The 23,882-nt window shown below is 34.3% G+C and overlaps 1 protein-coding gene across 13 annotated transcripts in view; it reads left to right on the top strand.

The window, feature by feature from the left end:
• The window catches only part of ptk2ab (protein tyrosine kinase 2ab), a 76,168-nt gene that overhangs the window by 19,215 nt on the left and 33,071 nt on the right, over nt 1-23,882 (top strand). For 7 of the 13 annotated variants that reach the window (XM_051131949.1, XM_051131945.1, XM_051131955.1 and 4 more), the window contains 13 exons: nt 4,342-4,568; nt 6,723-6,889; nt 12,189-12,276; nt 13,258-13,337; nt 14,313-14,375; nt 15,854-15,908; nt 17,336-17,476; nt 17,770-17,847; nt 17,949-18,047; nt 19,322-19,439; nt 20,226-20,265; nt 20,600-20,658; nt 21,261-21,278. In XM_051131949.1, the coding sequence (XP_050987906.1) occupies nt 4,374-4,568; nt 6,723-6,889; nt 12,189-12,276; nt 13,258-13,337; nt 14,313-14,375; nt 15,854-15,908; nt 17,336-17,476; nt 17,770-17,847; nt 17,949-18,047; nt 19,322-19,439; nt 20,226-20,265; nt 20,600-20,658; nt 21,261-21,278 (1,201 nt within the window). In that variant the 5' untranslated portion in view covers nt 4,342-4,373. Of the gene's footprint in view, nt 1-1,995; nt 2,447-4,341; nt 4,569-6,722; nt 6,894-12,188; nt 12,277-13,257; nt 13,338-14,312; nt 14,376-15,853; nt 15,909-17,335; nt 17,477-17,769; nt 17,848-17,948; nt 18,048-19,321; nt 19,440-20,225; nt 20,266-20,599; nt 20,659-21,260; nt 21,279-23,882 lie in introns of those variants that run through there. The other 6 variants (XM_051131944.1, XM_051131947.1, XM_051131952.1 and 3 more) reach the window with 3 other exon arrangements.

Genomic DNA, 23,882 nt, shown 5'->3' on the forward strand with positions numbered 1-23,882 from the left:
TTGCTTTTGTTTTGTTTGTTTTGTTGTGTTTCTGGCTTTTGTTGCAGGTTTTATTTTTGTGCATGTTTTTTGTTACTTTGCTTTGATGTCTTTTTTTCATCTTGTTTTGTTTTATTTTGTTTTTTGCTTTGATTTGTTAAGAATGTTTGCTTTTGTTTTGTGTTTGTTTTGTTTTGTTGCAGGTTTTCTTTTGTGTGTGTTTTGCTTTGCATTGAGTTGTCTTTTTTTGTCTTGCTTTGTTTTATTTATTTTTTTATTTTTTGGTTTGCTTTGACAAGAATCTTTGCTTTTGTTTTGCGTTTTTGTTTTTTTTTTCTGGCTTTTGGTGCAAGTTTTTCTTTGCTTTGATTTGTCTTTTGTTTTTTGCTTTGCTTTGGCAAAAAATTTTGTTTTGTGTTTTTGTTTCTGCTTTTTGCTGCAGGTTTTGTTTTTGTGATGTGTTTTGCTTTTCCTTGCTTTGATTTGTCTTTTTTGTTTAGTTTAGTTTTATTTTGTGTTTTGCTTTGACAAGATTTTTTGCTTTTGTGTTTGTTTTGTGTGTGTGCTTTGCTTTGGGAGGATTTGTAAGGATGTTTGCTTTAGTTTTGTGTTCTGGCTTTTGTTGCAGGTTTTGTTTTTGTGTGTACTTTGCTTTTTTTTGCTTTAAGTTTTCTTTTTTGTTTTGTTTTTAGTTTTTTGCTTTGCTTTAGTAAGGATGCTTGCTTTAGTTTTGTGCTTGGTTTTTTTGTTTCTGGGTTTTGTTGTAGGTTTTGTTTTTGTGTGCGTTTTGAAGAATGTTTGCTTTTGTTTTGTGTTTTTTGTTTTGTTTCTGGTTTTGTTTTTGCATGTTTTCCTTTTGTTTACTTTAGTTTTGTTTTGGCTTATAGCGTAGATTGTTATGTTGTGTTCAGAGTGCCTGAGATCTGTCTCATCGTATGCAATGTTCTTGTGAGCCACTATACATCAGTTCAGTAAAAGGAAACAGAATATTTGGGGGTACACATTATAACCATTCAGGCTACTGGATGACTGAGATTTTAGAAAATCCTTCTGAAGTCAATGATTACAGAAACAAAGCTTCTCTCTCTTGCCTCTGGTTCAGTCAAGGACATTCATGTGAATAAACTAATGTACAGTGAATGAACGACCATTCAGTCATTTTCTTATGTCATTCATTGCAATGTCACTGTATCTATTTCCTCTATGGAAATAGCACAGCTAAATATAATACTCTCAGGTGTTACTGTGCTAGCCATATTTAGTGTCAGGATTCATAATGTTTTAGAATCAGGCAAGTTCAGCTGTCTTATGAAGGTCCCCCTAATGTCCAAAACAATATTCAAAGCCTTCCATGTTGGGGAAGATATTTTCTCTTGTATATCTTTTCAAACAGAATTTATATAAACTAGGAAGAATATATAGAAACTACTGTCAATACAGTAAAATAATTAGTCGACATTAAAAGGAAGTTGCAATGGTTTTGTCTTCACTATTGTGACGTGTATCCAAATGAAATGGCTTCTTAAAGAGAACAAATGTAGGACAGGATTTAATTGGGTCCATCAGGAATTGATTGAACTGTTGGATCATTGTCGCATGCTATTGTTGTAATATCATGTGAGTGACGGGTTTTCCCGCCTTTGCGTCAGTATATATGTCATTAGAGAAGAGAAGAGATGTCATTACAGGAGGGAGGGGAAGTTGTTTTGATTAAATATTATGAGGGGACATGAATTTTAAATAGTTAATGCTGTGCGCAGACAAATCATTTACAGTTTAATAAATACTGCAATATTCCATAAAATAATTGTCAGATTATAATAAAAAATACATTATTCTGTTATTATATGCTAAAAATTGATCGTGTTATAAAGGCGAAGCTCCAGTGTTTTCAGTCAGATATGTGTGTGTGAACTCCTCCTCCTGGCCAAGGTCCCATTTAACCACGTGTGTTTACTTGTGGGCGAGTTCAATCGTGTGTATGCGTGTAGTCTAGAGCGAATGCTTGTGGTCTATCAGCTGGTTTAACCCAAGTGTCGTGATTTTAGGGCTGTTGAATTCAGGTCTTTGACTCATGACGTCTTGTCAGGAAGTGTTGTGTATTCTCCTAGTCTCCTCAGGATAAGAGGACAGGAACTGGAGCGCTGGTTACATGAAGCATGGGCCAGTCTGGACACATTATGATTACCAGGATGTGATGTCACACAGAGGAAGCTACTAAACTATATTGTCCGTTTGAATATATGTGAGAGGGCAGTTATGTTTGAAATATGCACCAAAAGACTGACAGTAGTGACAGTATGGATTTTACGGTTTCTTGACGTCCTTCGGACCCAACAGAGTGCATGTGTGCTTTGAACTTAAGTTGCTTTCGCAGGCTTATTGTTTGTGTTTTTAGAGGGCCGTTTAAGCCCTGAACTATTGAGATCCACGCTGGCGTGTACCTGCTGGCCCTTCTTCAGAAAAGGTAGGAGAGGAGCTCAAAATTAACTGAAACTAACTTAAAACTGCAATAAAATGTGTCCTGTGTGCTTACCGGTTGTTTTACGCTGATTTAATTTCCTGTTTGCTAAGTTTATTGTGTAGGTGACATACTTTTTTGAATTATTTATAGATGTGAAGTTGTTTGTGTGATTTGTAAAAGCCACATTACTGTTTTCTCTGTGGAATACTTGATTCTGATTGGTCAATAATGATCAATGTTCACTGTGACTCCTTCTTTTAGGGTTTATTCTTCAATAATGTAGGCTTATCATTACCTTTATGCTAAGCTCTTCATCATCTAACCTTGTAACAGAGCTGTAGACACATCGTGGGAATGTTTCGGGCTGATTTAACTGACATGAAACAGCCATTGTTGTGTTGACCTTGCAGCTCTGGAATGCTATAGTTTGCCATCATGGATTGTTGTACTTGAAGCTGTTTCGCCAGAATATCTGACACTATCATAGTCCCGAAGGCCACTCGTCTGGCATGCTTGCAGGAGACATCTGTCCGTCTGAAGTGTTGGTGTCTGGACCTTTTCCTTTACTTCCTCCCAGGAGTACAACCTCCTGTTAGTGTCTGCAGCATCCTGCTGTATATTTTGCTCTGACAGTTGAATATCAAGCTGATCAGACGGTCTTCTTTATCGGTGTACATCCAAAGCGTTGGGGTTGTTTCGCTGCCGTTCATTGCCTCGGTTGTTGTCAGGTGACATCTCTGAACTGACTTGACTGAGAGCTTTCATTGTCTTGTCAGTGTGTTTTGATTCATCTGTGCGCTCTGCGGGGGAAATGAATGTTTGTGCTGTGATTAATGTGTTTTTCTTTCTATTCTGAACAAGAATATTCCCTTATGTAATGATCTGATTAGTAGTATTATTAGGGGTGGGCGATATGAGCAAAATCTTACATCACAATATGAGTCATTTTATTTCACACGAACAATATAGATATCACAATATAGTTATTTTTGCTTTAAATAGGGTCTTTATGATATCAGAATGCGTAAATATTTTTACGAAAAAATATTTTTTTCTTATTAAAGTTACAAAAGTAGTTTAGTCAAGAGCAGACATTTTTCTCTCTTTTGTTGTTTGATTAACTGCTGGAATATTAGACTGCTGTCACTTTAAGAGCTGCCCAGGTGTTTTCTTTCTCAGCTGTTTGCTTTCACTTAAGATCTAAATTACTGTGTTTATGAGAATACTTGCAAAGATGGGCATTTTGACACATACTAGTGTGTGTATTTAATCATTCAAGGCCTAAAAGGCAGCAAAAATAAGGTTCAGCACTCTCACGCTTTATCTTTGTGTGCTCAGAAATGGTCTTTCAGACAGCGTATACATATAGTGAAATGAGTTCTCTTTTGCTGCTGATTGTGTTTCAACAGCTTAAAATCAATTGTTTTTAAACCACAATGTTAAAAAAACACATGTAAACGATAAGTTACTGTGACCAAGTAGCGCAGCTAACCTTGAGAGAGATGAAAGTCCAGTCTCTACCAGTTAAAAAATTTCTACCAGTATATCGTCCACTCCTAATTTTTATTATTATAATAAGATAATAGAGATTGCATGCATTGCAAAGCTGCTAGTTCATCCATTTACAATAGCGTTTCTTCAGGTCATATTTTGTAGCACAAGCAAGAATAAAAATATTAATTAAAAAATTATCAATGTTCCTGCAGGCTTTTTTTCCAGTTTGATCTAATATCAGAATCAGAACAACAGAAGATGTTTTTTATAATAATAATAAAATGTGTGTGTAAATATATAATGAATGTTTTTTTTTGTTTTTTTTTTATTATACTGGAACAGATTTACAGTATTAACTGTACTTCTTCAAGGCCTCTGTAGTGACAGTTTTATCTTCTCCTCAGAATATGACGGACAGTTAGCACCCACCAAAGCCATGGCAGCGGCTTACCTGGACCCCAACCTGACCCATGCCCTGAACCAGGGGGTCAAGCCTCGCTTCAGCGCAGGGATGGAGCGAACGGCAGGGCCTCTGGAGCGCGTACTCAGAGTCTTCCACTACTTCGAGAGCAGTAGTGAACCCTGCACCTGGGCCAGCAACATCCGACATGGGGACTCAACCGATGTCAGGGTGAGTCTGCAGATCAGCTGGGTCACACTCTTAATGTTCTCCAGGATATAGAATACCATATCAGACCATATCGGTTGCGGCCAAGAGAAGAGAAATGCATTGGCATTGTTCTTTACACATTTTATGCCAATATTGAGGCTGATAATATCCAATTTTTTTTTTTTTTGCTTGCTCAGTTTATACGGCAAGTATACATGTTTTCATTCATCATATCCATGTTCATTCATCATTATTAAAAGCAAACAGACAACAGATCATCACATGAGCTTTTTGGTAAAATATCATTATTTCAGCAGTTTTATCAATTGCTTTATTATTGTTGAAGGATTGGTTCACTTACACTTAAAAATTTCCCATGTCATCCAAGATGTTCATGCCTTTCTTTCTTCAGTCGAAAAAACAAAAAAGGTTTTTGAGGAAAACATGCCAGGATTTTTCTCCATATAGTGGACTTCAGTAGGGGCCAACAAGTTGAAGGTGCAGTTTCAAAGAGCTCTACACGATCCCAGGCAAGGAATAAGGGTCTTATGTAGCGAAACTATTTGTCATGTTCTAAAAAAATAAAAATTGCTATACTTTTTAACCACAAATGCTCGTCTTGCACTAGCTCTGCAATGCACTTCATGCATTATGGAGAGACATTGGAAAGGTCACGTGTGACGTAAGCAGAAGTAGTACTGAACTCCATCGGATTTTCTTCTCCAACTTCGTCCGACATTTTGCCTTTTTTTGTAAAGCGTATTTAATTTAGTTTTTGCATGTTTGCTTTGTAAACATTGGGTTGGTACTTCCGCCTATGTCACACGTGTCACACGTGAAGTTGTGGACGCAGAGCTAGTGCAAGACAAGCATTTGGGTTAAAAAGTATATTCATTTTTATTTAATTTTTTTTTTTTTTTAATGACTAATCGTTTCACTAGATAAGTTGTTCTTCAGCTGGGATCATGTAGAGACCTTTGAAGCTGCACTGAAACTGCAATTTAGACCTTCAGCCCTTTGGTTCCTATTGAAGTCCACTATATGGAGAAAAATCCTGGAATGTTTTCCTCAAAAACTTGATTTTCTTTTCGACTTAAGAAAGAAAGACATGAACGTCTTGTGTGACGTAGGGGAGAGTAAATTATCAGGATTTTTTCTTATGTAATAAACTATTTTAAGTGACTTTTTAAGTTCTAAATTGTGTATTTGTGATGTTTAATTTTTGTTTTTGGACTTTAGTACAACATTTTTTGACAGCTACACCACAAACATTCCTGTGCAGGACTAAAGAGGACATTTCCTCTGAGCTCCGGGCTTTTCGGCATTATTCAGAATGCAGCTTGCAGTGGCCTAGAACATTCGTGGTAAAACCCCCTCAGACAATGGCATGCTACTCTAAATTATTTAATGAGGTTGGTTTTTGAAGCCAAGTAGCCGTACGACTTCAAAGCGCATTGTCCCGCTTTCATCCTTCACATGGCTGCCATTGTCCCAGTTCTCTGCTGTTTTATGCAGGTTTGCATCTGATGCTTATCAGTCTCATCAGGTCTGAACCTCATCCAAACCTGGCCCGAACTAAACAGACTATTGCCACAGAAACATCACATTAACTCTTAAACTACTTCAATAAATAAAATAGTTTGACGTCTAAGAGGAAATCTGAGTTATTGGAGGTGGTTTTAGTGTGATAAAGCCCTGTGATTAAGCCAGGTTTTCTCTTTTTAAAATGTTTTTTAGACATCTTATATTAGTAGTCTATGATGTCTGTATAAGCCGATAGAAAAGATAACAGCCATGACGTGTTATTTATCACACACTAATGTGGCTTATCAGTTCTTGCCTGCTGGCTCATGCATTTTGCAATTTGCATAATAAATTAAATAACAGTTTTTCCATCCTGTTAGACATCATATATTATGCCTCAGAAGACTCTTGAACATCCTGCTCTCTCTTGGTCTCATCCATCTCCTCTCTCGTCGTCACTCTCTTACATCGATTTGAGCCACAGAACTTACTGACCCATGACATGACACATTAATCAAAGAAAGATTAAACTGAAACTCTTCTGGCTTTGAGCCTATTTTGCACAGAATATTCTCTGATGTTTACTGTAAGATGTGTCCTGCTTTAAATGTTTAATAAACTTGTCACCAAATGCTTGTGTGTGTTTTTCAGGGCATTATACAGAAGATTGTGGACATCCATAAGGTGAGGTGTGTGTCCTGCTTTGGTCTGCGCCTGAGCCACCTGAGAACAGGTGAAGTCCATTGGCTCCATCCCGACATGGGCGTGTCTCACGTGAGGGAGCGGTACGAGCACAGCCATCCACAGGACGACTGGAGGTGAGTCATTAATGCTTGTATCATAAGCATAAAACCGGTGTTACGGTTAATAGTAGTTTATTTATCCGTTAATAAATAAACAGTACAGAACTGGTATGTCTGTTTTTAAAGGAGAAGTCCACTTCCAGAACAACAATTTACAAATAATTTACTCACTCCCTTGTCATCGAAGATGTTCATGTCTTTCTGTCTTCAGTTGTAAAGAAATGATGGTTTTTGAGGAAAGCATTTTAGGATTTTTCTCCATATAATGGACTGATATGGTGCCCTGATTTCCAAAATGTGGTCTAAGTGCAGCTTCAAAGGGCTCTAAACGATCCCAGCCGGGGAAGAAGGGTCTTATCTAGCGAAACGATCTGTCATTTTTTTTTTGGAAAATAAAAATTTGTATACATTTTAAGCACAAAAGCTCGTGCACGTCCATGATGCTACGAAACAAATCATGTCTAAGTTCATCGTCTGTGTAGAGTATGGCCAAAAACTCCATCTTATTTTCTGCTACAACTTCAGAATTGTCCGACATCGTTATACCTTTTCGTTTGTAAACGGCGTTTGACTTACTTGAACTTTCTTAGTCTTTGCGCGTTCGCTTTGTAAACGAGTCTTAAAAACGTCATAAAGGTCTTCACAGCAACCGGTCAAAATAAAAGTTTGGTTTAACTGGAAGAAACTGTGACAGAAATATATTACTTAATGAAATGATAGTACTACTACTAATAAAATTATTACTTTTTTAAACAAATATTTACTAGAGAAATTATTTACCAGAATTTATTTACCAGAAAAATGTAAATATACAACACAGTATTTCTGAAAAAAAATAAATTAATTAATAAATCAATAAATTATAAAAAATGAATTTTTATAAAATTAATTAGAGCTTTTTGATTATTAACATTTGATAAAACATTAAAATGGAATCCAGAAAATTAACAGAAAACACAGAACTAAAACTAAAACTTGAAAAAAGTGTTTCATAGGGCCTCAAAATGTAGTTTTTGTTAAACTTTTAATAAATTGCTGTTCAATTGTGTACGTTTTATGCTTTAATTAATTAGACATGCTTTTTGATTTAATATTTTTTAATTTAACCATTAAAACAGATTCTAGAAAAAAATTGAAAACTGGAAAATGGAATTTGGAAAAAAATAAAATGAAATTTGGTTTAAAAAAAATCTTTTAAATCTTTTTGAAAACAAATTGCTGAAAACAAGGGTACATTCATTTGATCATTACAGTAAAAACATTGCTATTGTGAAATATTATTACATTTTCAAATAATTATATTTTAATATATTTAAGATAAAATGTATTCCTGTTAAGGCAAAGCTGAATTCAGTCTTCAGTGTCACATGATTCTTCAGAAATCAATAAATATTGCTTTTTATTATCAATGCTCAATTCTCAGTATTTTCAATATTTTCCAGTGATGCATTCTTTGATGAATAGAATGTTTAGAAATAGGAATCTTTTGTATCATTATACAGCTAAATGTCTTCACTGTCACTTTTGATCAATTTAATCCATCCTTGCTGAATAAATGTCAATATTGGCCTTTAAAAATGTATAGCTTTCACTTTATTTTGATGGTCCCTTTAACAGATTCTGTTGACTATAAGTAACGTTGCACCTACATATCTACTAAATCTCAATAGAAAGTATTAGTAGAGTGATCAGGTTAAGGTTAGATGAAGTTGACATTTACTTATAAAGTTACTTATAGTCAGTAGAATATCTTTTGGGAGACCATCACAATAAAGAGTTAGATATTAAGCTGACAGTTTAATAACACTTAGTTGACATATAGATGCAGTGTTACTTATCGTCAACAGAATGTTCAAAAGGAACCATCAAAATAAAGTGTTACCTAAATTTTTTTATGCATTTAAAAACAAAAGATAACAGAACTGTGATCTTTTCGAGGAGGGAAGTAACCGCGCTTTCAATTCTGGCGTGTCTGTGTGGCCATACGCTGAGGCTTAGTGAAGTTTGATGTTTCTGTCTGCAATACAATCAAAACACCTCTAACATCTCTGAAATAGCACATCTTTGACATCTGAGACCACTGTGGTGCTGTGGTCCATTATTATCTTTTATATTATTTTCTTTGTCTGGTGGCCCCTGTTGTCACTGGTGGTCTGTTGAAAGAAATGATGGCGGTTCGAGCCTAAGACCATTCAGAAAAGTGCTCAATTATGCAAGCTGTCCCTTGTTTAATTGCATAAAACAGGACTCTTTGCAGTATATCTAATACATGCCATTTTGTATCTGGGTTATGCCTGTTTTATGAGGATGACACTGCACATCATTCTGTTGTAAAGCATTATCGGAGTGAATGTGCTGTTCATCTTTAAAGAATTGAAAGGATGATATAATGGCTCATGTATAATTCATACGGTGGGGGTGAATATTTCTGCATCACGATGAGGTTGACCCAGTGGGCGGAGCTTTGGAATGAATGGCTTGACGTAGTGAGTTTTATCTTAATGAAGCTAAATAAAGCAGTCTGGGCTTAATTGCTCTATTGTTTATATTCCATTCACGCAGCCGGGGGCTTGTTTCACCCGTCTTCTTTCTTCAACCGTTCATTATGAATGAATGGGCTTTTTATGCGTTTGCGGGGAAGTCCGCAGTTCAAAGGATAAGCTTGATTCTGTTTGCCCTCCAGCATGTCTTCACAATGAAATACAGAACCCTGATAATACATGCAGCATTTGCTTTAAAGCAAGACATTTTACCCTCTGCAATTGCAGATCAGCAGGTTAAATTCCTCCTCTTCAGATTCTGCAGAAATGGAAAAGAAACAAATAGGATTTAACTGCAGGCTAGCTCTTGATTTTCATTGTCTATGATCATGTTTCCCACATGGAATAATGTTATTATTCAGCACAGCCAAAAGTACGGTGTGATAAACTGATTTAAACCAGAAATCCAAACCTTAAGACCTTCGTTCATCTTTGAAGCACAAATTAGCATATTTCTGATAAAGTCAGAGAGCTTTCTGACCCTGCATAGACAGCAACACAACTGACCCATAAAAGTAGTAAGGACATTGTTAAAATAGTCTATGTGACATCAGTGGTTCAACCTTAATTCTATGAAGCCGAGAGAATATGTTTTTTGGTGCAAAGAAAACAAAAATAATGATTCAGGGCGAGCACCATCTGAGATCCTCGGAGGGGTACCCAAAATTAAAATGTGCTTAAAATCTACTTACTTGCAGGTCATCTAAAATGTAGAGGAGTTTGTTTCTTCATCAGAATAGATTTGGAGCAACTTAGCATCACATGATCCAACTTACCAACTGATCCTCTGCAGTGAATGGGTGCCGTCAGAATGAGAGTTCAAACAGCTGATAAAAACAGCAAAACATTAACATTTTGTGAAGCAAGAACCAGCGTGTTTGTAAGAAACAAGTCCATCATTAATTCTTTTTAACTTGAAATTAGGGCTGGGCGATAAATCAAAAATGATAATTATTGCGTGATATCAATTTTTTTCGATAAACAATAACAAGAGTTTAATAAATGTTTATGCGCAAAGACAGAACAAAAGATCGATAGTTAATTGTTGCGCGCAATTCAACTTTTTAATCTACACATCGCCATCATTTACCATAGATTTACTGTAGTAGCGCTATCTGCACCATGGTATTGTGACCGAAATGTGGGTATTTGTGTTGAATTTGTTATATTATTAATGTAGACATGTATTGAATGCATTGAATAACGAATAATGGAATATAATTACAGTATTTTTTGTTATTAAGCTATAGCATTTATACTAAATGTATTTAGACTGCTGTTTTTCATACAAACACATAGAAACCATACAGAATTTTTATCATGATATTGAGGTGCTGTATTTGTGGTTTTACCTGTGATTATTATTATCTAAATGTATGCTACTATTGAAAACCACTGGTTAATTAAAAACAAACAGACAAAAAACCTCAGTAAGTCAGAATAATTAAATTTCACCCTGTAAAAATAAGGTTGGTACAATTTTTGCTGATATTATTGATTTTGATGAACATAAATCTGCATCCTAACTCAAGCTACTATCAAATGTGTATTTCTAAGAACATTTCCAAAAAAAAAAGTTATAATATTAATATTATGAGGCAAGACAAACCTGTCTTGATTTGGAAAAATATTACTTGTTAGAACATGTAGAACTAAGAAATTATTATTTTTTTATTACTTTTAATTTATTTTGTTAAGGAAAAATGACTGGAAAAGTGTTTGTCATATTCTAACCATAAAGAATAGTTTAAAACCAACTTTCACTTTCACATTTCACATTGAACAACTTTCACATTTCACATCTGCCTTTAAATTAAAAAACATAAAAAAATGAGCATTTATTGTGATAATTAGCGATATCGACTGATTGAAAAAAGTTATTGTGATAATTTTTTTGTCCAATTCGCCCTGCCCTACTTTAAATTGTCGCTGCTGGTAAAACAAAAAATACCAGTCCATAATCCATATCAACGTTTACTCCAGTGAAATGTCCATCGCTCTGTTGTCCACTCAAATCAAAATCCACAAACATTTCGGTTTAGAGCTGTTTTGGACTGTTTTTGCTTGTAAACTCCTGATTCAGACGAGATGACTTTTCCACTAGAGAAAGCAATATTACGGATGGAGGACTCGTATTTTAGCTGGAAAGTGAGGTTTGAAATGTTTCCACAACACATTATAAAACTATTTGAACGCTGGTTTGTCTTCATATTCTGTGCGTTATGTTTGAGGCAGATGGCAGCAAATTCCAGGTCCATCATCCCTAGCCAATTTAGAAAACATTGTTTTGAACGTGTGAGGCAGGTGCCGTAGCATTCTGGCTCCTGCTCAGGTAGAGAGATGTGTAAAACTAATTTAGCGTAATTGAGAGCAGACAGTGAACCAGCTGTGAAAGAACGGGGTGTGATTTTTACCTCCCAGACAGACAGCTGCTGAGAGCAGCCACTAATACTAACGTAATTGTGCTGTCTGGCAGACTTTAGAAGATCTTGTCTCAACGGCATCTCTAATCAGTCACATATGAAAGGGAAGATGAGTAAACTGCGGCATAATCTAAACCATCGTTGTTGTTAAAGATTCGAGACATGCGGTGAAGATGTTCAACCTGAGGGGTTTGTTTTCTAAAGCATCTGCACGACAGCTGCCAGTCATTTATGATCGCTTGTGAATGATTTGTGTTATTTTTTTTTCAGCTTTATTCTGCAGGTGGAGCTGACAGCATGTGGAGTGCGTTTTGTTATTAGATCATTTCTTTTTCTCTTTTCTCTCTTCAGATATGAGCTACGGATTCGATACTTGCCTAAAGGATTTTTAAACCAGTTTACTGAGGACCAGCCAACTCTCAACTACTTTTATCATCAGGTGATGGATAGTTTAATCTGGCAGCCTGTGTACTGCTGCCAAACCTTCAGCTAATGTCTCCCTGTATAGACACTTCCTCCTCTCTGGCAGCACCGCACGGGTGAGTCGCACGAAACCTGTCAAGAACACGCCCGGGGCATATTTCACGCCAAAATTAAAAAGAAAAAGCTGTAAAATATACATAGTCTTACATTATTATTGTATTTGGACAATAAAACCTATATTGTAGCATCAGTACAATTCTCTAGTTCTCTAGTTCTAGTGGTCTGATTTAATTTTTGCTGATTTTAATGTCAAGAAAGGTTTTCAGTAAAAATAAGCAAAAATTAAATAAAATAACAGTCCTACCATCCGTTTTCTTCATGCAAAATTGTTTAAAATTGTGCGTTTAATTTACTTTATTACTATTATTATTATTTTGGGGTGCAATATGACAAATTTTTGTGGTTCGAAGTTCACCCACACAGTGCATTAATTAGAGAAAATGAAAGATGGTTTAGTGTTCAAGGCCCAGGGTCCATTAACTGCCAGGTTACAAAGATCAAACCATAAGCTCACAATCATCATTGTAAAACGCTTAACCGACAAGTGACTGACCTTGTAATAAGTTCATGTCCCTGTTCTATGGCGTCTGTCGTCACATTAAAAAAAGGAAACCAATTCCACTCTGTCCTTTTGTGGCGATCCGTACAAAAGATACAAGATAAATCATTCTGAATAACAAGAAAATGTAATTTAAATGGACTGTGAGAACATTTTTCATGACCAGCAAATTAGCTTTGTATTGTTGTGTTTGTTGTAAATTGAAACTTTCTGGTCATATTATTATTATTATTGTTTTGTTTTTTTTTTTGACGTGCCGTATCGGTCTGTTCTGGAGGAGTGAAATGATAAATTCTGTCATTATCCATTCTGTATGGTCAGTTTTGGCTTGTGCCTTACTCTTTGCCTTACCTAATATGTATATCTCTGTGTGTCCAGGTGAAAAGTGATTATATGATGGAGATTGCCGATCAAGTTGATCAAGACGTAGCACTTAAACTAGGCTGCCTTGAAATCAGGTATGTGTGATGCATAGTACCTTTCAACAGTTCGGTGTCAGTAATTCATCAGAATACTGAAAAAATATATTGCTGTTTCTATACAAATATTAATCAGCACAGCTGTTTTTAACATTGATAATAGAAAACGCTTCTTGAATGCCAAATCAGCATAATCGAATGATTTCTGAAGAATCATATGACAAAAGCTGGACACAGAAGGCTGAAAATTCAGCTTACATTTTAGGAATAACGTTGTTTTTAATTTGCAACAAGTTTTCAGTATTTTTTATCAAATAAATGCAGTGCTGGTGAGAGATTTATTTCAAAAAGATAAGAAAATCATACCCACCCCAAACTTTTCAACAGTAGTATTAAAGGGGTCATCGGATGCTAAGTTCACTTTTACATGTTTAAACATTAATGTGTTTTGGCAGTGTATGTACACATCTACCCTGTAATGATAAAATCCATGCTGTGGTTTTTAATTAATCTGTAAAAATAATCTACATATATATCCGTCTATGTTCGCACAAATCATTCGTGATCCAGCTTCACTTACAGCAGAAGTGAGTATAAGGTTTTTTTTTAATGAATCTTTGTGATCGCCTTTCCTAATAATGTGCTAGTTAGCAAGTTTAGCGGCTAAACACAGCTAAATGTTGCTAAAGTAAACAGGCTCGTCACTCCACAGAGAGAAGAGAGGGGTGGGGCGAGCAGAGCTCATTTGCATTTAAAGCAGCCTCGACCAGAATGACATGATTTTTGCAGAGCTGATTTGGCAAGGTAAAAAGGGTGTTGTTTTACACTACCATTGAGAATTTTTAACCAAAGTATTTTATAGACTTTTCATCAAGACCTTAAAGAATCATATCAACTTGTGGAAAATGGGCATCCGATGACCCCTTTAATGAGCAAATGTAGGTTTTTTTGTCCATGACTTTTAACAACTAAAGATTGAATTCAGACAAATAATTTTCCTGTTCTCTGTTACAGGCGGTTTTTCAGGGACATGCGTGGAAACGCCCTGGATAAAAAATCAAATTATGAATTATTAGAGTAAGTAATGCTGTTCATGCTTGAATCATTGGTGTTGTGTTCTCACACTGTCCATATTTACATGAATTATAAGTCTCTTCAGGCAGCATCCTTTTTATTTAACTTGAAAAATTTTGCTCTGATTAGTTTAGATGTTTTTTCACTTTAGAATACAAAAAGTAGTTGTGACTAAAAAAAAAACTTTTTTAAATTTTGTGAGAAATGAAGTCAAGATTTATTAACAATCACAATTAAAGGAATAATTCACACAAAAATGAAAATTACCCAATGATTTACACACCCGTAAGCCATTCTAGGTGTATATGACTTTCTTCATTGAGACAAATATAATTGGAGTTCTATTAAAAATGTCCTGGTTCTTCCAAGCTTTATAATGGCAGTGAATAGCTGGTGAGATTATGAAGTACAATGAAGTGCATCCATCCATCATAAAAAATACTCCACACAGCTCCGGGGAGTAAATAAATATCTTCTGAAGCGAATCAATGCGTAAGCTCCAGTGAGAATATGCTAGTCTCTTGGGAACCAAGTTTTGTTCACAGCAAAGGAAAACCAGTTTCCTCTCGGCTTATATCGAAATCCGTTGACATTTTTCTTTACAAATCCTCGTTTTGTACTTCTAATACGCTACGCCTACGTCCATGAACACATGGAAGCTAAAGATTATTATTTTTTTTTTTTTTTTAACCCCCGGAGCCATATGGAGTCATTCTTATGATGGATGGATGCACTTTATTTTGCTTTAAAATCTCAACAGCCATTCACCACCATTATAAAGCTTAGAAGAACCAGGACTTTTTTTTTTAATATAACTCCGATTGCATTTGTCTGAGAGAAGAAACTCATACATATCTAGGATGGCTTGAGGGTGAGTAAATCATTGGGTAATTTTTATTTTTGGATGAACTATCCTTTTAAGAGAAATCAGAAGGTTACAGTTGTTGGATATACAAGAGCAATAGCAATAGTCACAGTTGTGAGGAAAAAGTTGCATGGACTTCCTTAGGGAAACCTGGCGTGACACCACAAAAAAATGTGTTGTCACTCTCGTTACAGAAACTTTTTGGTTCGATTCTCATTCTGATATTACTGCAGTGTTCACTTATGATGTAATGCTGTTAGTGTACTTCAAACCAAGCTCATGCTAGACTGAAAGGAGTACTGTAGTTCTTTGAACCATTAGAGGATTTCTCTCCCTCTGTTTCTTTCAAATTGTGTGTATATGGGTCAGAATAACTAGTCCGTGTTGCATGGCCCTCTGAAACCTGTCTGATCTATTTTTAGTAGAGTATAATTGATCTTTGCGTATCTCCTGCAGTGGTGCAGGATCTCCATTACTGTAGTGTTGCTTTATACTGGAAGAGACGATAATGGTTCAGCAACAAGCAAGTTGCTGTCTCATTTCTTGTGCTTTTTTACGCCAAAATCTGACGTTTCGCTTTTTTTAAAGACCGTCTTTCTGTATCCTCTTCCTGCAGGAAGGACGTTGGCCTGCGGAGATTCTTTCCAAAAAGTTTATTAGACTCAGTGAAGGTAATAAAGCATTTCTGATGCTCTTTCGATGACTTCCTCAAAATGGTGGTTGTCTTGATTTATTGGCTGTGAGAAAATGCTATTGTTCAGGCAAAATCAATGTTATTACCTGCCTGGCTTCCTCTGTGGTCTCACACCCCTGAGATGTTTTGGCCCAGTTCTGTTTTCCTTCTCTGAAGAAGCCACTGAAGGGAACCGTTCTAATGAAATGCAGTTTGCCAGAGAGACAGAGAGAGTTTCCTTTTCCACCTGACCTACCTAGTCTGTTTCAGTCTTTCAGTATGCTGTGGCATACTCCCTACTGTTATTTTAGACGTTTATGAAGCCATGAATGGCTTTAAATTGTTCAATAACGTACATTTTAATTTTTTCTATTAATAAAGAGAAATGTAAGTATTTTTTTGTATTTAAAACAAAAAAAAGAATATATTTTAACATCCAAATATTATGCATTCAGTGATAATCCTCTGTGCTGCTAATTTTTTTCTGCTTGTTGCATCATTAATTGTTAGATTAAATTCGAATTTTAAATGCATTTAAATGCATTTAGGAATTGAGATGGCGTTTGTGTATTTGCGTTCCTGAGGGATTTCCCTGTTCTTTATTAAAGGAGATTTTCTGCATATTTTGTGGATTTTGCTCTTGTCTGCTCTGCCTTTTACATTCTACCCCAAAGCAGCCCAAAATCGCCTCCTTTTCATTGGTTGCCATGGAAACCCAAGCCCATGTCAGGAGGGAACAGAGAATTACCGACCAGTTTTGTGGTTTTCAATTTGAGAATCTTCCGATTTACAAATATTCTCAAATGTCTCAAGGAAAGAGCCCTGATTCTAATTGGCTAATTATCATCACTGAATAATGAATACTTTTTGATGTTTGCATAATTTGACAGCTTTTTGTTTACACCATTAAAGATTGGTTTGAAAGCTATTAGAAACCAGTTTGGAATTTCAACTTTAGATTAAGACCCCTTATTGAGATGAAACTTGTCACTACTCTGCAAAGACAGTTTTGTTTGAACATTTAGTGATTTTTCGGCTACGGTCTTATTCTTATGCCATCCTAATGATTTACAGGCCTCAATTCCTTCTGTATAAAGAAATGTTGATCTAAAGAATTCATTTATAAATGCTTTTTCCTTTTGTTGCATTAAGGCTCTTGTTGCCTACACCTAAAGTGTGTACTTTTTGCACCAGGCAAGACCAAACAGGTCATCCTGCCTCAAACGTGTCTTATTGATTGAGCCATAGCAAACAGAGAAGTTTTTAGTCTCTATAAGTCATCTTATGTAATTGTCACTACGTATTAAACTTGGCTACAGTAGGAGAAAGTATTTTATCATCACCAAAAAAATCACACTTTCACCTTTAAGCGTTTGTGACTAATCTCATAATTTAATTACAAGTCATTGTGTTTTGTTTTTACAGGCTAAACCCCTGCGGAAACTGATCCAGCAGACTTTTAAACAGTTCGCCAATCTGAACGACGAGCAGTGTATCATCAAGTTCTTCGAGATCCTTTCACCTATATACAGATTTGATAAGGAGTGTTTTAAATGCGCTCTCGGGGTGAGTTGAGTTTAGATGTTAATTAATTCAATTCATTAAAATAAAGCCACAAGTCATTTGCATGTAATAACTCTCCTAAATTTATTATTTCTGTCTTAATGATGATAGACTGCTTAAATGGTCTGCAGTGCCCTCTGTTGGTTCAAAGATGAATAACTGTGTAGTTTGTTCATTTCTTTATAAAATGTCTTTAAAAACATGAGTAATCATTCATCATTGTGAGGGGAAATCAATTTGCATTGTATTTATCAGTTTGTGTTTGAGTTGAATGTGTGTGCTGTTGTGTGTAATAGTCGAGCTGGGTGATATCAGTGGAGTTGGCCATCGGACCTGAAGAAGGCATCAGTTATTTGACGGACAAAGGCTCAAATGTAAGTACTGTGCAGTCTGATGAAAATGAGAACTGAGAAAATGAACTGATAGACATTTGGTCAGTGAATCTAACGTCTGTATTTGTTTTGTTTTTTTGCAGCCAACACACCTCGCTAACTTCACACAAGTGCAGAGTATCCAGTTCGAGGAGCGAGATAGGAAGGGAATGCTGCAGTTAGATGTAGCTGGAGCACCTGAGGTAACTTCCACACATCATTTTTTTTTTTTTTCCTATATGTGACACTGGACCACAAAACCAGTCCACTTCCAAAACAAAGATTCGCAGATAATGTACTCACCCCCTTGTCATCCAAGATGTTCATGTCTTTCTTTCTTCAGTCGTAAAGAAATTATGTTTTTTGAGGAAAACATTTCAGGATTTTTCTCCATATAATGGACTGATATGGTGCCACGATTTTGAATTTCAAAAATGCAGTTTAAACGCGGCTTCAAGCGATCCCAAATACGGTTGTAAACGATCCCATTTGGGAAAGAAGGGTCTTATCTAGCGAAACGATTGGTTATTTTTGGAAAAATAATACAATTTATATACTTTTTTTAAATGTCAAACGCTTGTCTTGTCTTACTCTGCCTGGACTGTATTTTTCTGGTTCATGACAGTTAGGGTATGTTGAAAAACTCCCATCTCATGCATGGGATGGGAGCTCATTGCAAAGACTGTGTAGGTACATCTGTAGTGATTGTAGGATGATTTTTAAATGAATTTCGAAGTTGAGGGAGAAAATACGATTGGAGTTTTTCGACATACCCTAACTGTCTTGAGCTCAGAATACACAGAGTTCAGGCAGAGCAAGACATGACAAGCATTTGAGATTGAAAAGTATTTAAATTGTATTATTTTAATGAAATTAACCGATCATTTCAAAGCCGCATTTAAACTGCATTTTGGAAGTTCAAAATCGAGGCACCATATCAGTCCATTATATGGAGAAAAATGTAGAAATGTTTTCCTCAAAACATATAATTTCTTTATGACTGAAGAAAGAAATACATGAACATCTTGGATGACAAGGGGGTGAGTACATTATATGTGAATCTTTGTTTTGGAAGCGGACTTCTGCTTTAAGTAGCAAGGGTATATTTGTTGCAATAGCCAACAATACATTGTATGGGACAAAATGATTGATTTTTCTTTTATGCCAAAAATCATTAGGATATTAAGATCATGTTCCATAAAGATATTTAGTACATTTCCTACCAAAACTTAATTTTTGATTAATAATATGCATGGCTAAGAACTTTGTTTGGATAACTTTAAAGGTGATTTTTTTGCACCCTTAGATTCCAGATTTTTAAATAGTTGTATCTCAGATAAATAGTTTATTAATTTAGCTTTCAGATTATGTATGTATCTCAAATTCGAAAAATTGGGCTTTGTGGTCGCATATGTGGTTTTTAATACATGGATATGGTGCATTTTGAGGTAATTGTGTGTTCTTGTTAATTTTCCAGCCTCTGACGGTAACAACTACAACACTGAACACAGCGGAGAACATGGCGGATCTCATTGACGGTTACTGTAGACTTGTTCACGGAACTTCTACATCGTTTATCGTCCGTGTACAGAAAGGTGAGAACACACATGCACGCACAAATATAAATTCACACAATTTCAGATGAGTTAAGATGTCTTTTGAATTTTGTCTGTACAAAAAAAAACAATGGATCATAGTCAGTGTAACTGTTATTCAACATTGATAATAAGAATCAGCATATTAGAATGATTTCTGAAGATCATGTGACACTGAAGACTAAGTAATGGCTGGTTAAAAATTCAGCTTTGCTAATTTAAAATATACTAAAACAAACAATATCTTAAATGTTAAAGGGATAGTTGATCCAAAAATGAAAATTGTTATTAATTACTCACTCTCATGTTGTTCCAAACCTGTAAGCCCTTATTTATCTTTGGAACACAAAGATATTTTGATGAAATCCAAGAGCTTTCGTACTCTGCATAGACAGCAACACAACTGAGACATTCAAGGCTCAGAAAGGTAGTAAGGACATGTGACGACAGTGGTTCAATTGTAGTTTTATAAAACTATGAGAATACTGTTTGTATGCAAAGAAAACAAAAATAAAAAATTTCTTTGCTTCACATGGGCTATTTTAACAATGTCATTACTACCTTTTTAGGCCTTAAATGTGTTGGAAAGCTCTCGGATTTAATCAAAAATGTCTTAATTTGTGTTCCAAAGATGAACAAAGGTGTAACGTGGGTGGGTGTGTAATTAATGACAGAATTTTTATTTTTGGGTGAACTATCCCTTTAATGAAATTTCAAAATGTTATTGTTTGGTTGGTTGGTTGTTTTGTTTTAATCACAATTTTATTTCTTAATGTTTGTCAACAGAAGGAGAGAGAGCTCTTCCATCTATCCCAAAGGCTCCAAAGTAAGTTGAAAAACTCAGACCTCTCAGTTTTCCCACCTTTTCCAACAGTTTTTCATTAGAATCAGTTCCTCTTTTACGCCCTGTTCCTGCGCCTTTGGCCTCTTTGGCTCAGACATGTGGAATCTGTCAGTGTACCTTCAACTAATGTGACCTGCAACCCAGTTCCCATTAACGTGTGGTAGTGCCCATCTGTTATGTCATTCCCTCCCTGCACACGCTAATGGAACAGACCAGCTCAGTGGCTTCAGCGCAGATCAGTGTGGAAAAGGTCACGCTGTGATTAAGTTTGATTGAAAATGTACACGATTCATCTTCTTCAACCTCTGTCACACAGATCAGCAAACCATGAGAAACGGTTGCAAGGAGTCCGGGCCAAAGCCATCTCCGTTTCAGGTAAGACTCATCTCATTGGACTCTAATGTGGCCTCACATTTTCATTGATAATGAACTTAATGTTATGTAACTCTGATGTTTTCTATGCTTAATAGTTGTTTTATTTCTAAAATGTCACTCAGTTTACTGTTGTGTGTGTGTAGGGCACGTTTTGCTTGCATTATAGGGACTGAATGTCCCCACAAGGATGGTTTAACCTGAAGTCACCTAAATTTCAAGGGTCAGCGGTTCCCACAAGGAAAATGGCTTAATGAAAGTTCTAAAAAAAAGTCTTAATTAAAATGCAGAAGGGTTTTTTGAGGTTTAGAGGATAGAAAATACCATTAGCTCAATTTAGTAACAGTGCAAGTCAGTGGAAAGTCCCCACCTTGATAGTGCATGTGTTTTTAATATAGCTTGAAGAATGAGAAGGCAATTTTTCAAGATCTTTCTGTTGATAATGGTTTGGGGCTTTGTTTTATTGTATTGTGTAACAGCCGTGAAATACTCTTTCATTCTGTTGCCTCTCCTCAGTAATGTCTTTTGATAAAGACATTAATCTAATGCTTTCTCTTTCTCTCTGTCTCTCTTTTAAATCTTTTGCATGCTGATTGGATCCACAGATGATATTGGTGGGGATGGTAAAGTCCAATTTTAATATGTCTTATTGCTGAGTTGAGCCGGGGGAGATATTGAATATTAACAATATATGATCTTGAGTCATCTAGTGATTTTCAGCAGAGAATGGAACAGTGTGATTATCCTAATTATTCTAATGCCCATTTAAGTTTCCTATAGACACTAGTTATAGTTTTAGATTATCTTGTGGATTTTAAGAGTATGTCAATTTAATTTTCAGTTGTAAAAATTGCTTTAGATTTTTTCTCTCTTAATCAGTTCAAAAATATTCACAAAAGTCTTCACATGGCATTTTATTTTTATAAAAAATGCTTTATTAAAAACATATTTATAGGTATATCGCAGTTAATTACTTTAAAAAATATATATATAATTGAAAAGTCTTTCCGATTTTTTTTTTTTTTTTTTTTTTTTTTTTTTTTTTTACATTTTCAAAATTTTCATATATTTTCATTTTCAACTTTCTATTTTTTTTTTTTTTTAATTTTTTAAAAAACTTAAATAAAAATATACCTTTTTTAAAACTTTTTCTGGTAAAAGATTTTATAGCATGTTTTGAATATTGTAAAAAATGTGTTTTTCAATATATATTTAATTTATATTTTATAATTGCATATTACTTTAATATATAAATTAAGATTTAAATTTACATTCATGTTATTTTTACTATTTTATAGCATAAGATATTTTGAATATTGTCAAAAGTTTTTATATATATATATGTTCAAATTATTTTTACACTTACATATTACTTTATATAAGTTATGAGTAAAATTCAGTGTTATTTTTACCATTTTGTAGCATAAGATATTTTGAATATTGTCAAAAATATTTTTAATATGTTTAATTAGTTTTTATACTAATGCATTATTTTAATATATAAGTTATGATTAAAATTCACAATGCTATTTTTAACATTTTATAGCATAAGATATTTTGAATATTGTCAAAAATGTGTTTTTTAAATACATTGAAATTATTTTTTATGCTTATGTATTACTTTAATATATGTTATTATTTTTATGTTATTTTTTTCATTTTTTTATATTTTGAATATTATCAGAAATGTGTTTTTTAATATATTTAAAATTTTTATACTTACATATTGTTATAATTAAAATTCACAATGTTTTTTAAAATTTTTAATATTTTGAATATTGTCAAATTTGTTTTTTAATATATTTAAATTATTTTTATACTTACATATTACTTTAACATAAGTTATGATTAAAATTCACAATAATGTTATTTTTTTCATTTTATAGCGTAAGATATTTTGAATATTATCAGAAATGTGTTTTTTAATATATTTAAATCATTTTTATACTTACATATTACTTTATTATGTTATAATTAAAATTCACAATGTTACTTTTAAAATGTTAAAGCTTAAAATATTTTGAATATTGTCAAATTTGTTTTTATATATTTAAAAGATTTTTTTATATTTGCATATTACTTTAACATATAAGTTATGATTAAAATTCACAATAATGTTATTGTTTTCTATTTTATAGCATAAGATATTTTGAATATTATCAGAAATGTGTTTTTTAATATATTTAATTTATTTTTATGCTTACATATTACTTTAATATATGTTATAATTACAATTCACAATATTTTTAAAATGTTATAGCATAAGATATTTTGAATATTGCCAAAATGTTTTAAAATTTTAGTATTTTTTTTCTTTCATATTACTTTAATATATAAGTTATGATAAAAATTCATCATAATTTTATTTTACAATTTTAAAGCAATTAAAGCATCTGAAAAATAACTGTTATTTGAATATATTTTAATCATTGTATTATAATCTTATAATTCTACATTATTTTAATTAATTAATTATTTAATTAATGAATTAATTAATGAATTTATTTATTTTTCAACTGAACTTAATGCAATTGAATACTAAGTCAGCACCAGATATATTTTCATAAGTGAGTGCAAAAATAATACTAAGTAAAAATCAAAGTGAGCTGACATTTCTCCTTCGAGAAGAACTATTTTCTGAAACCTCAGAAGAAGAGTGAACAGTTGCTTGCCTCAGTGTTATACTTTTTGATAGCACAGTTTGTCTGCCTTCAGTTCCCATGTTTCAGTCCTGTGAACTCCAGAAAAACAAAATACCTAGGTGCGTATCTGTGATCTCTCGCAGCAGTCGCTTACAACGGAATCTGATGTTTTGATCTGGTAAACCTAGTCAGTGTTGCCACGTTGGAGACTTTATCTACTGAAAACACACATCCCTTTCTCTCACAGTAAAGGGAAAGTGTTTGCCCTCATCCCTCCGCTCGTGGGACTTCATCGGCAGTCAATATGAGCTGTCAAAATCAGTTGACTTTTGCCGCATTGCTGCGTAGAGAATATTTAACAAAACTTTTTCCTTAAAACAAGACAGGACAGACACAAAAACTGTCAGATGACCCATGACTTCATCTGTTTTTCCCAAAGACACCAATGCTTTGGAAAGAAAGTTCCCCCTCTCAGCCAGATGCACTCGCTCTTTAAACACAACAGATATCACAGCTGTGTGAATGTGTGTGATCCAAGCCAACTCAAGCTCCTGTAGACACCGAAACGCTTTTAAACTTAGCACT

The sequence above is a fragment of the Labeo rohita genome, chromosome 16 (assembly GCF_022985175.1).
Source record: "Labeo rohita strain BAU-BD-2019 chromosome 16, IGBB_LRoh.1.0, whole genome shotgun sequence".
Taxonomy (NCBI): Eukaryota; Metazoa; Chordata; class Actinopteri; order Cypriniformes; family Cyprinidae; genus Labeo; species Labeo rohita.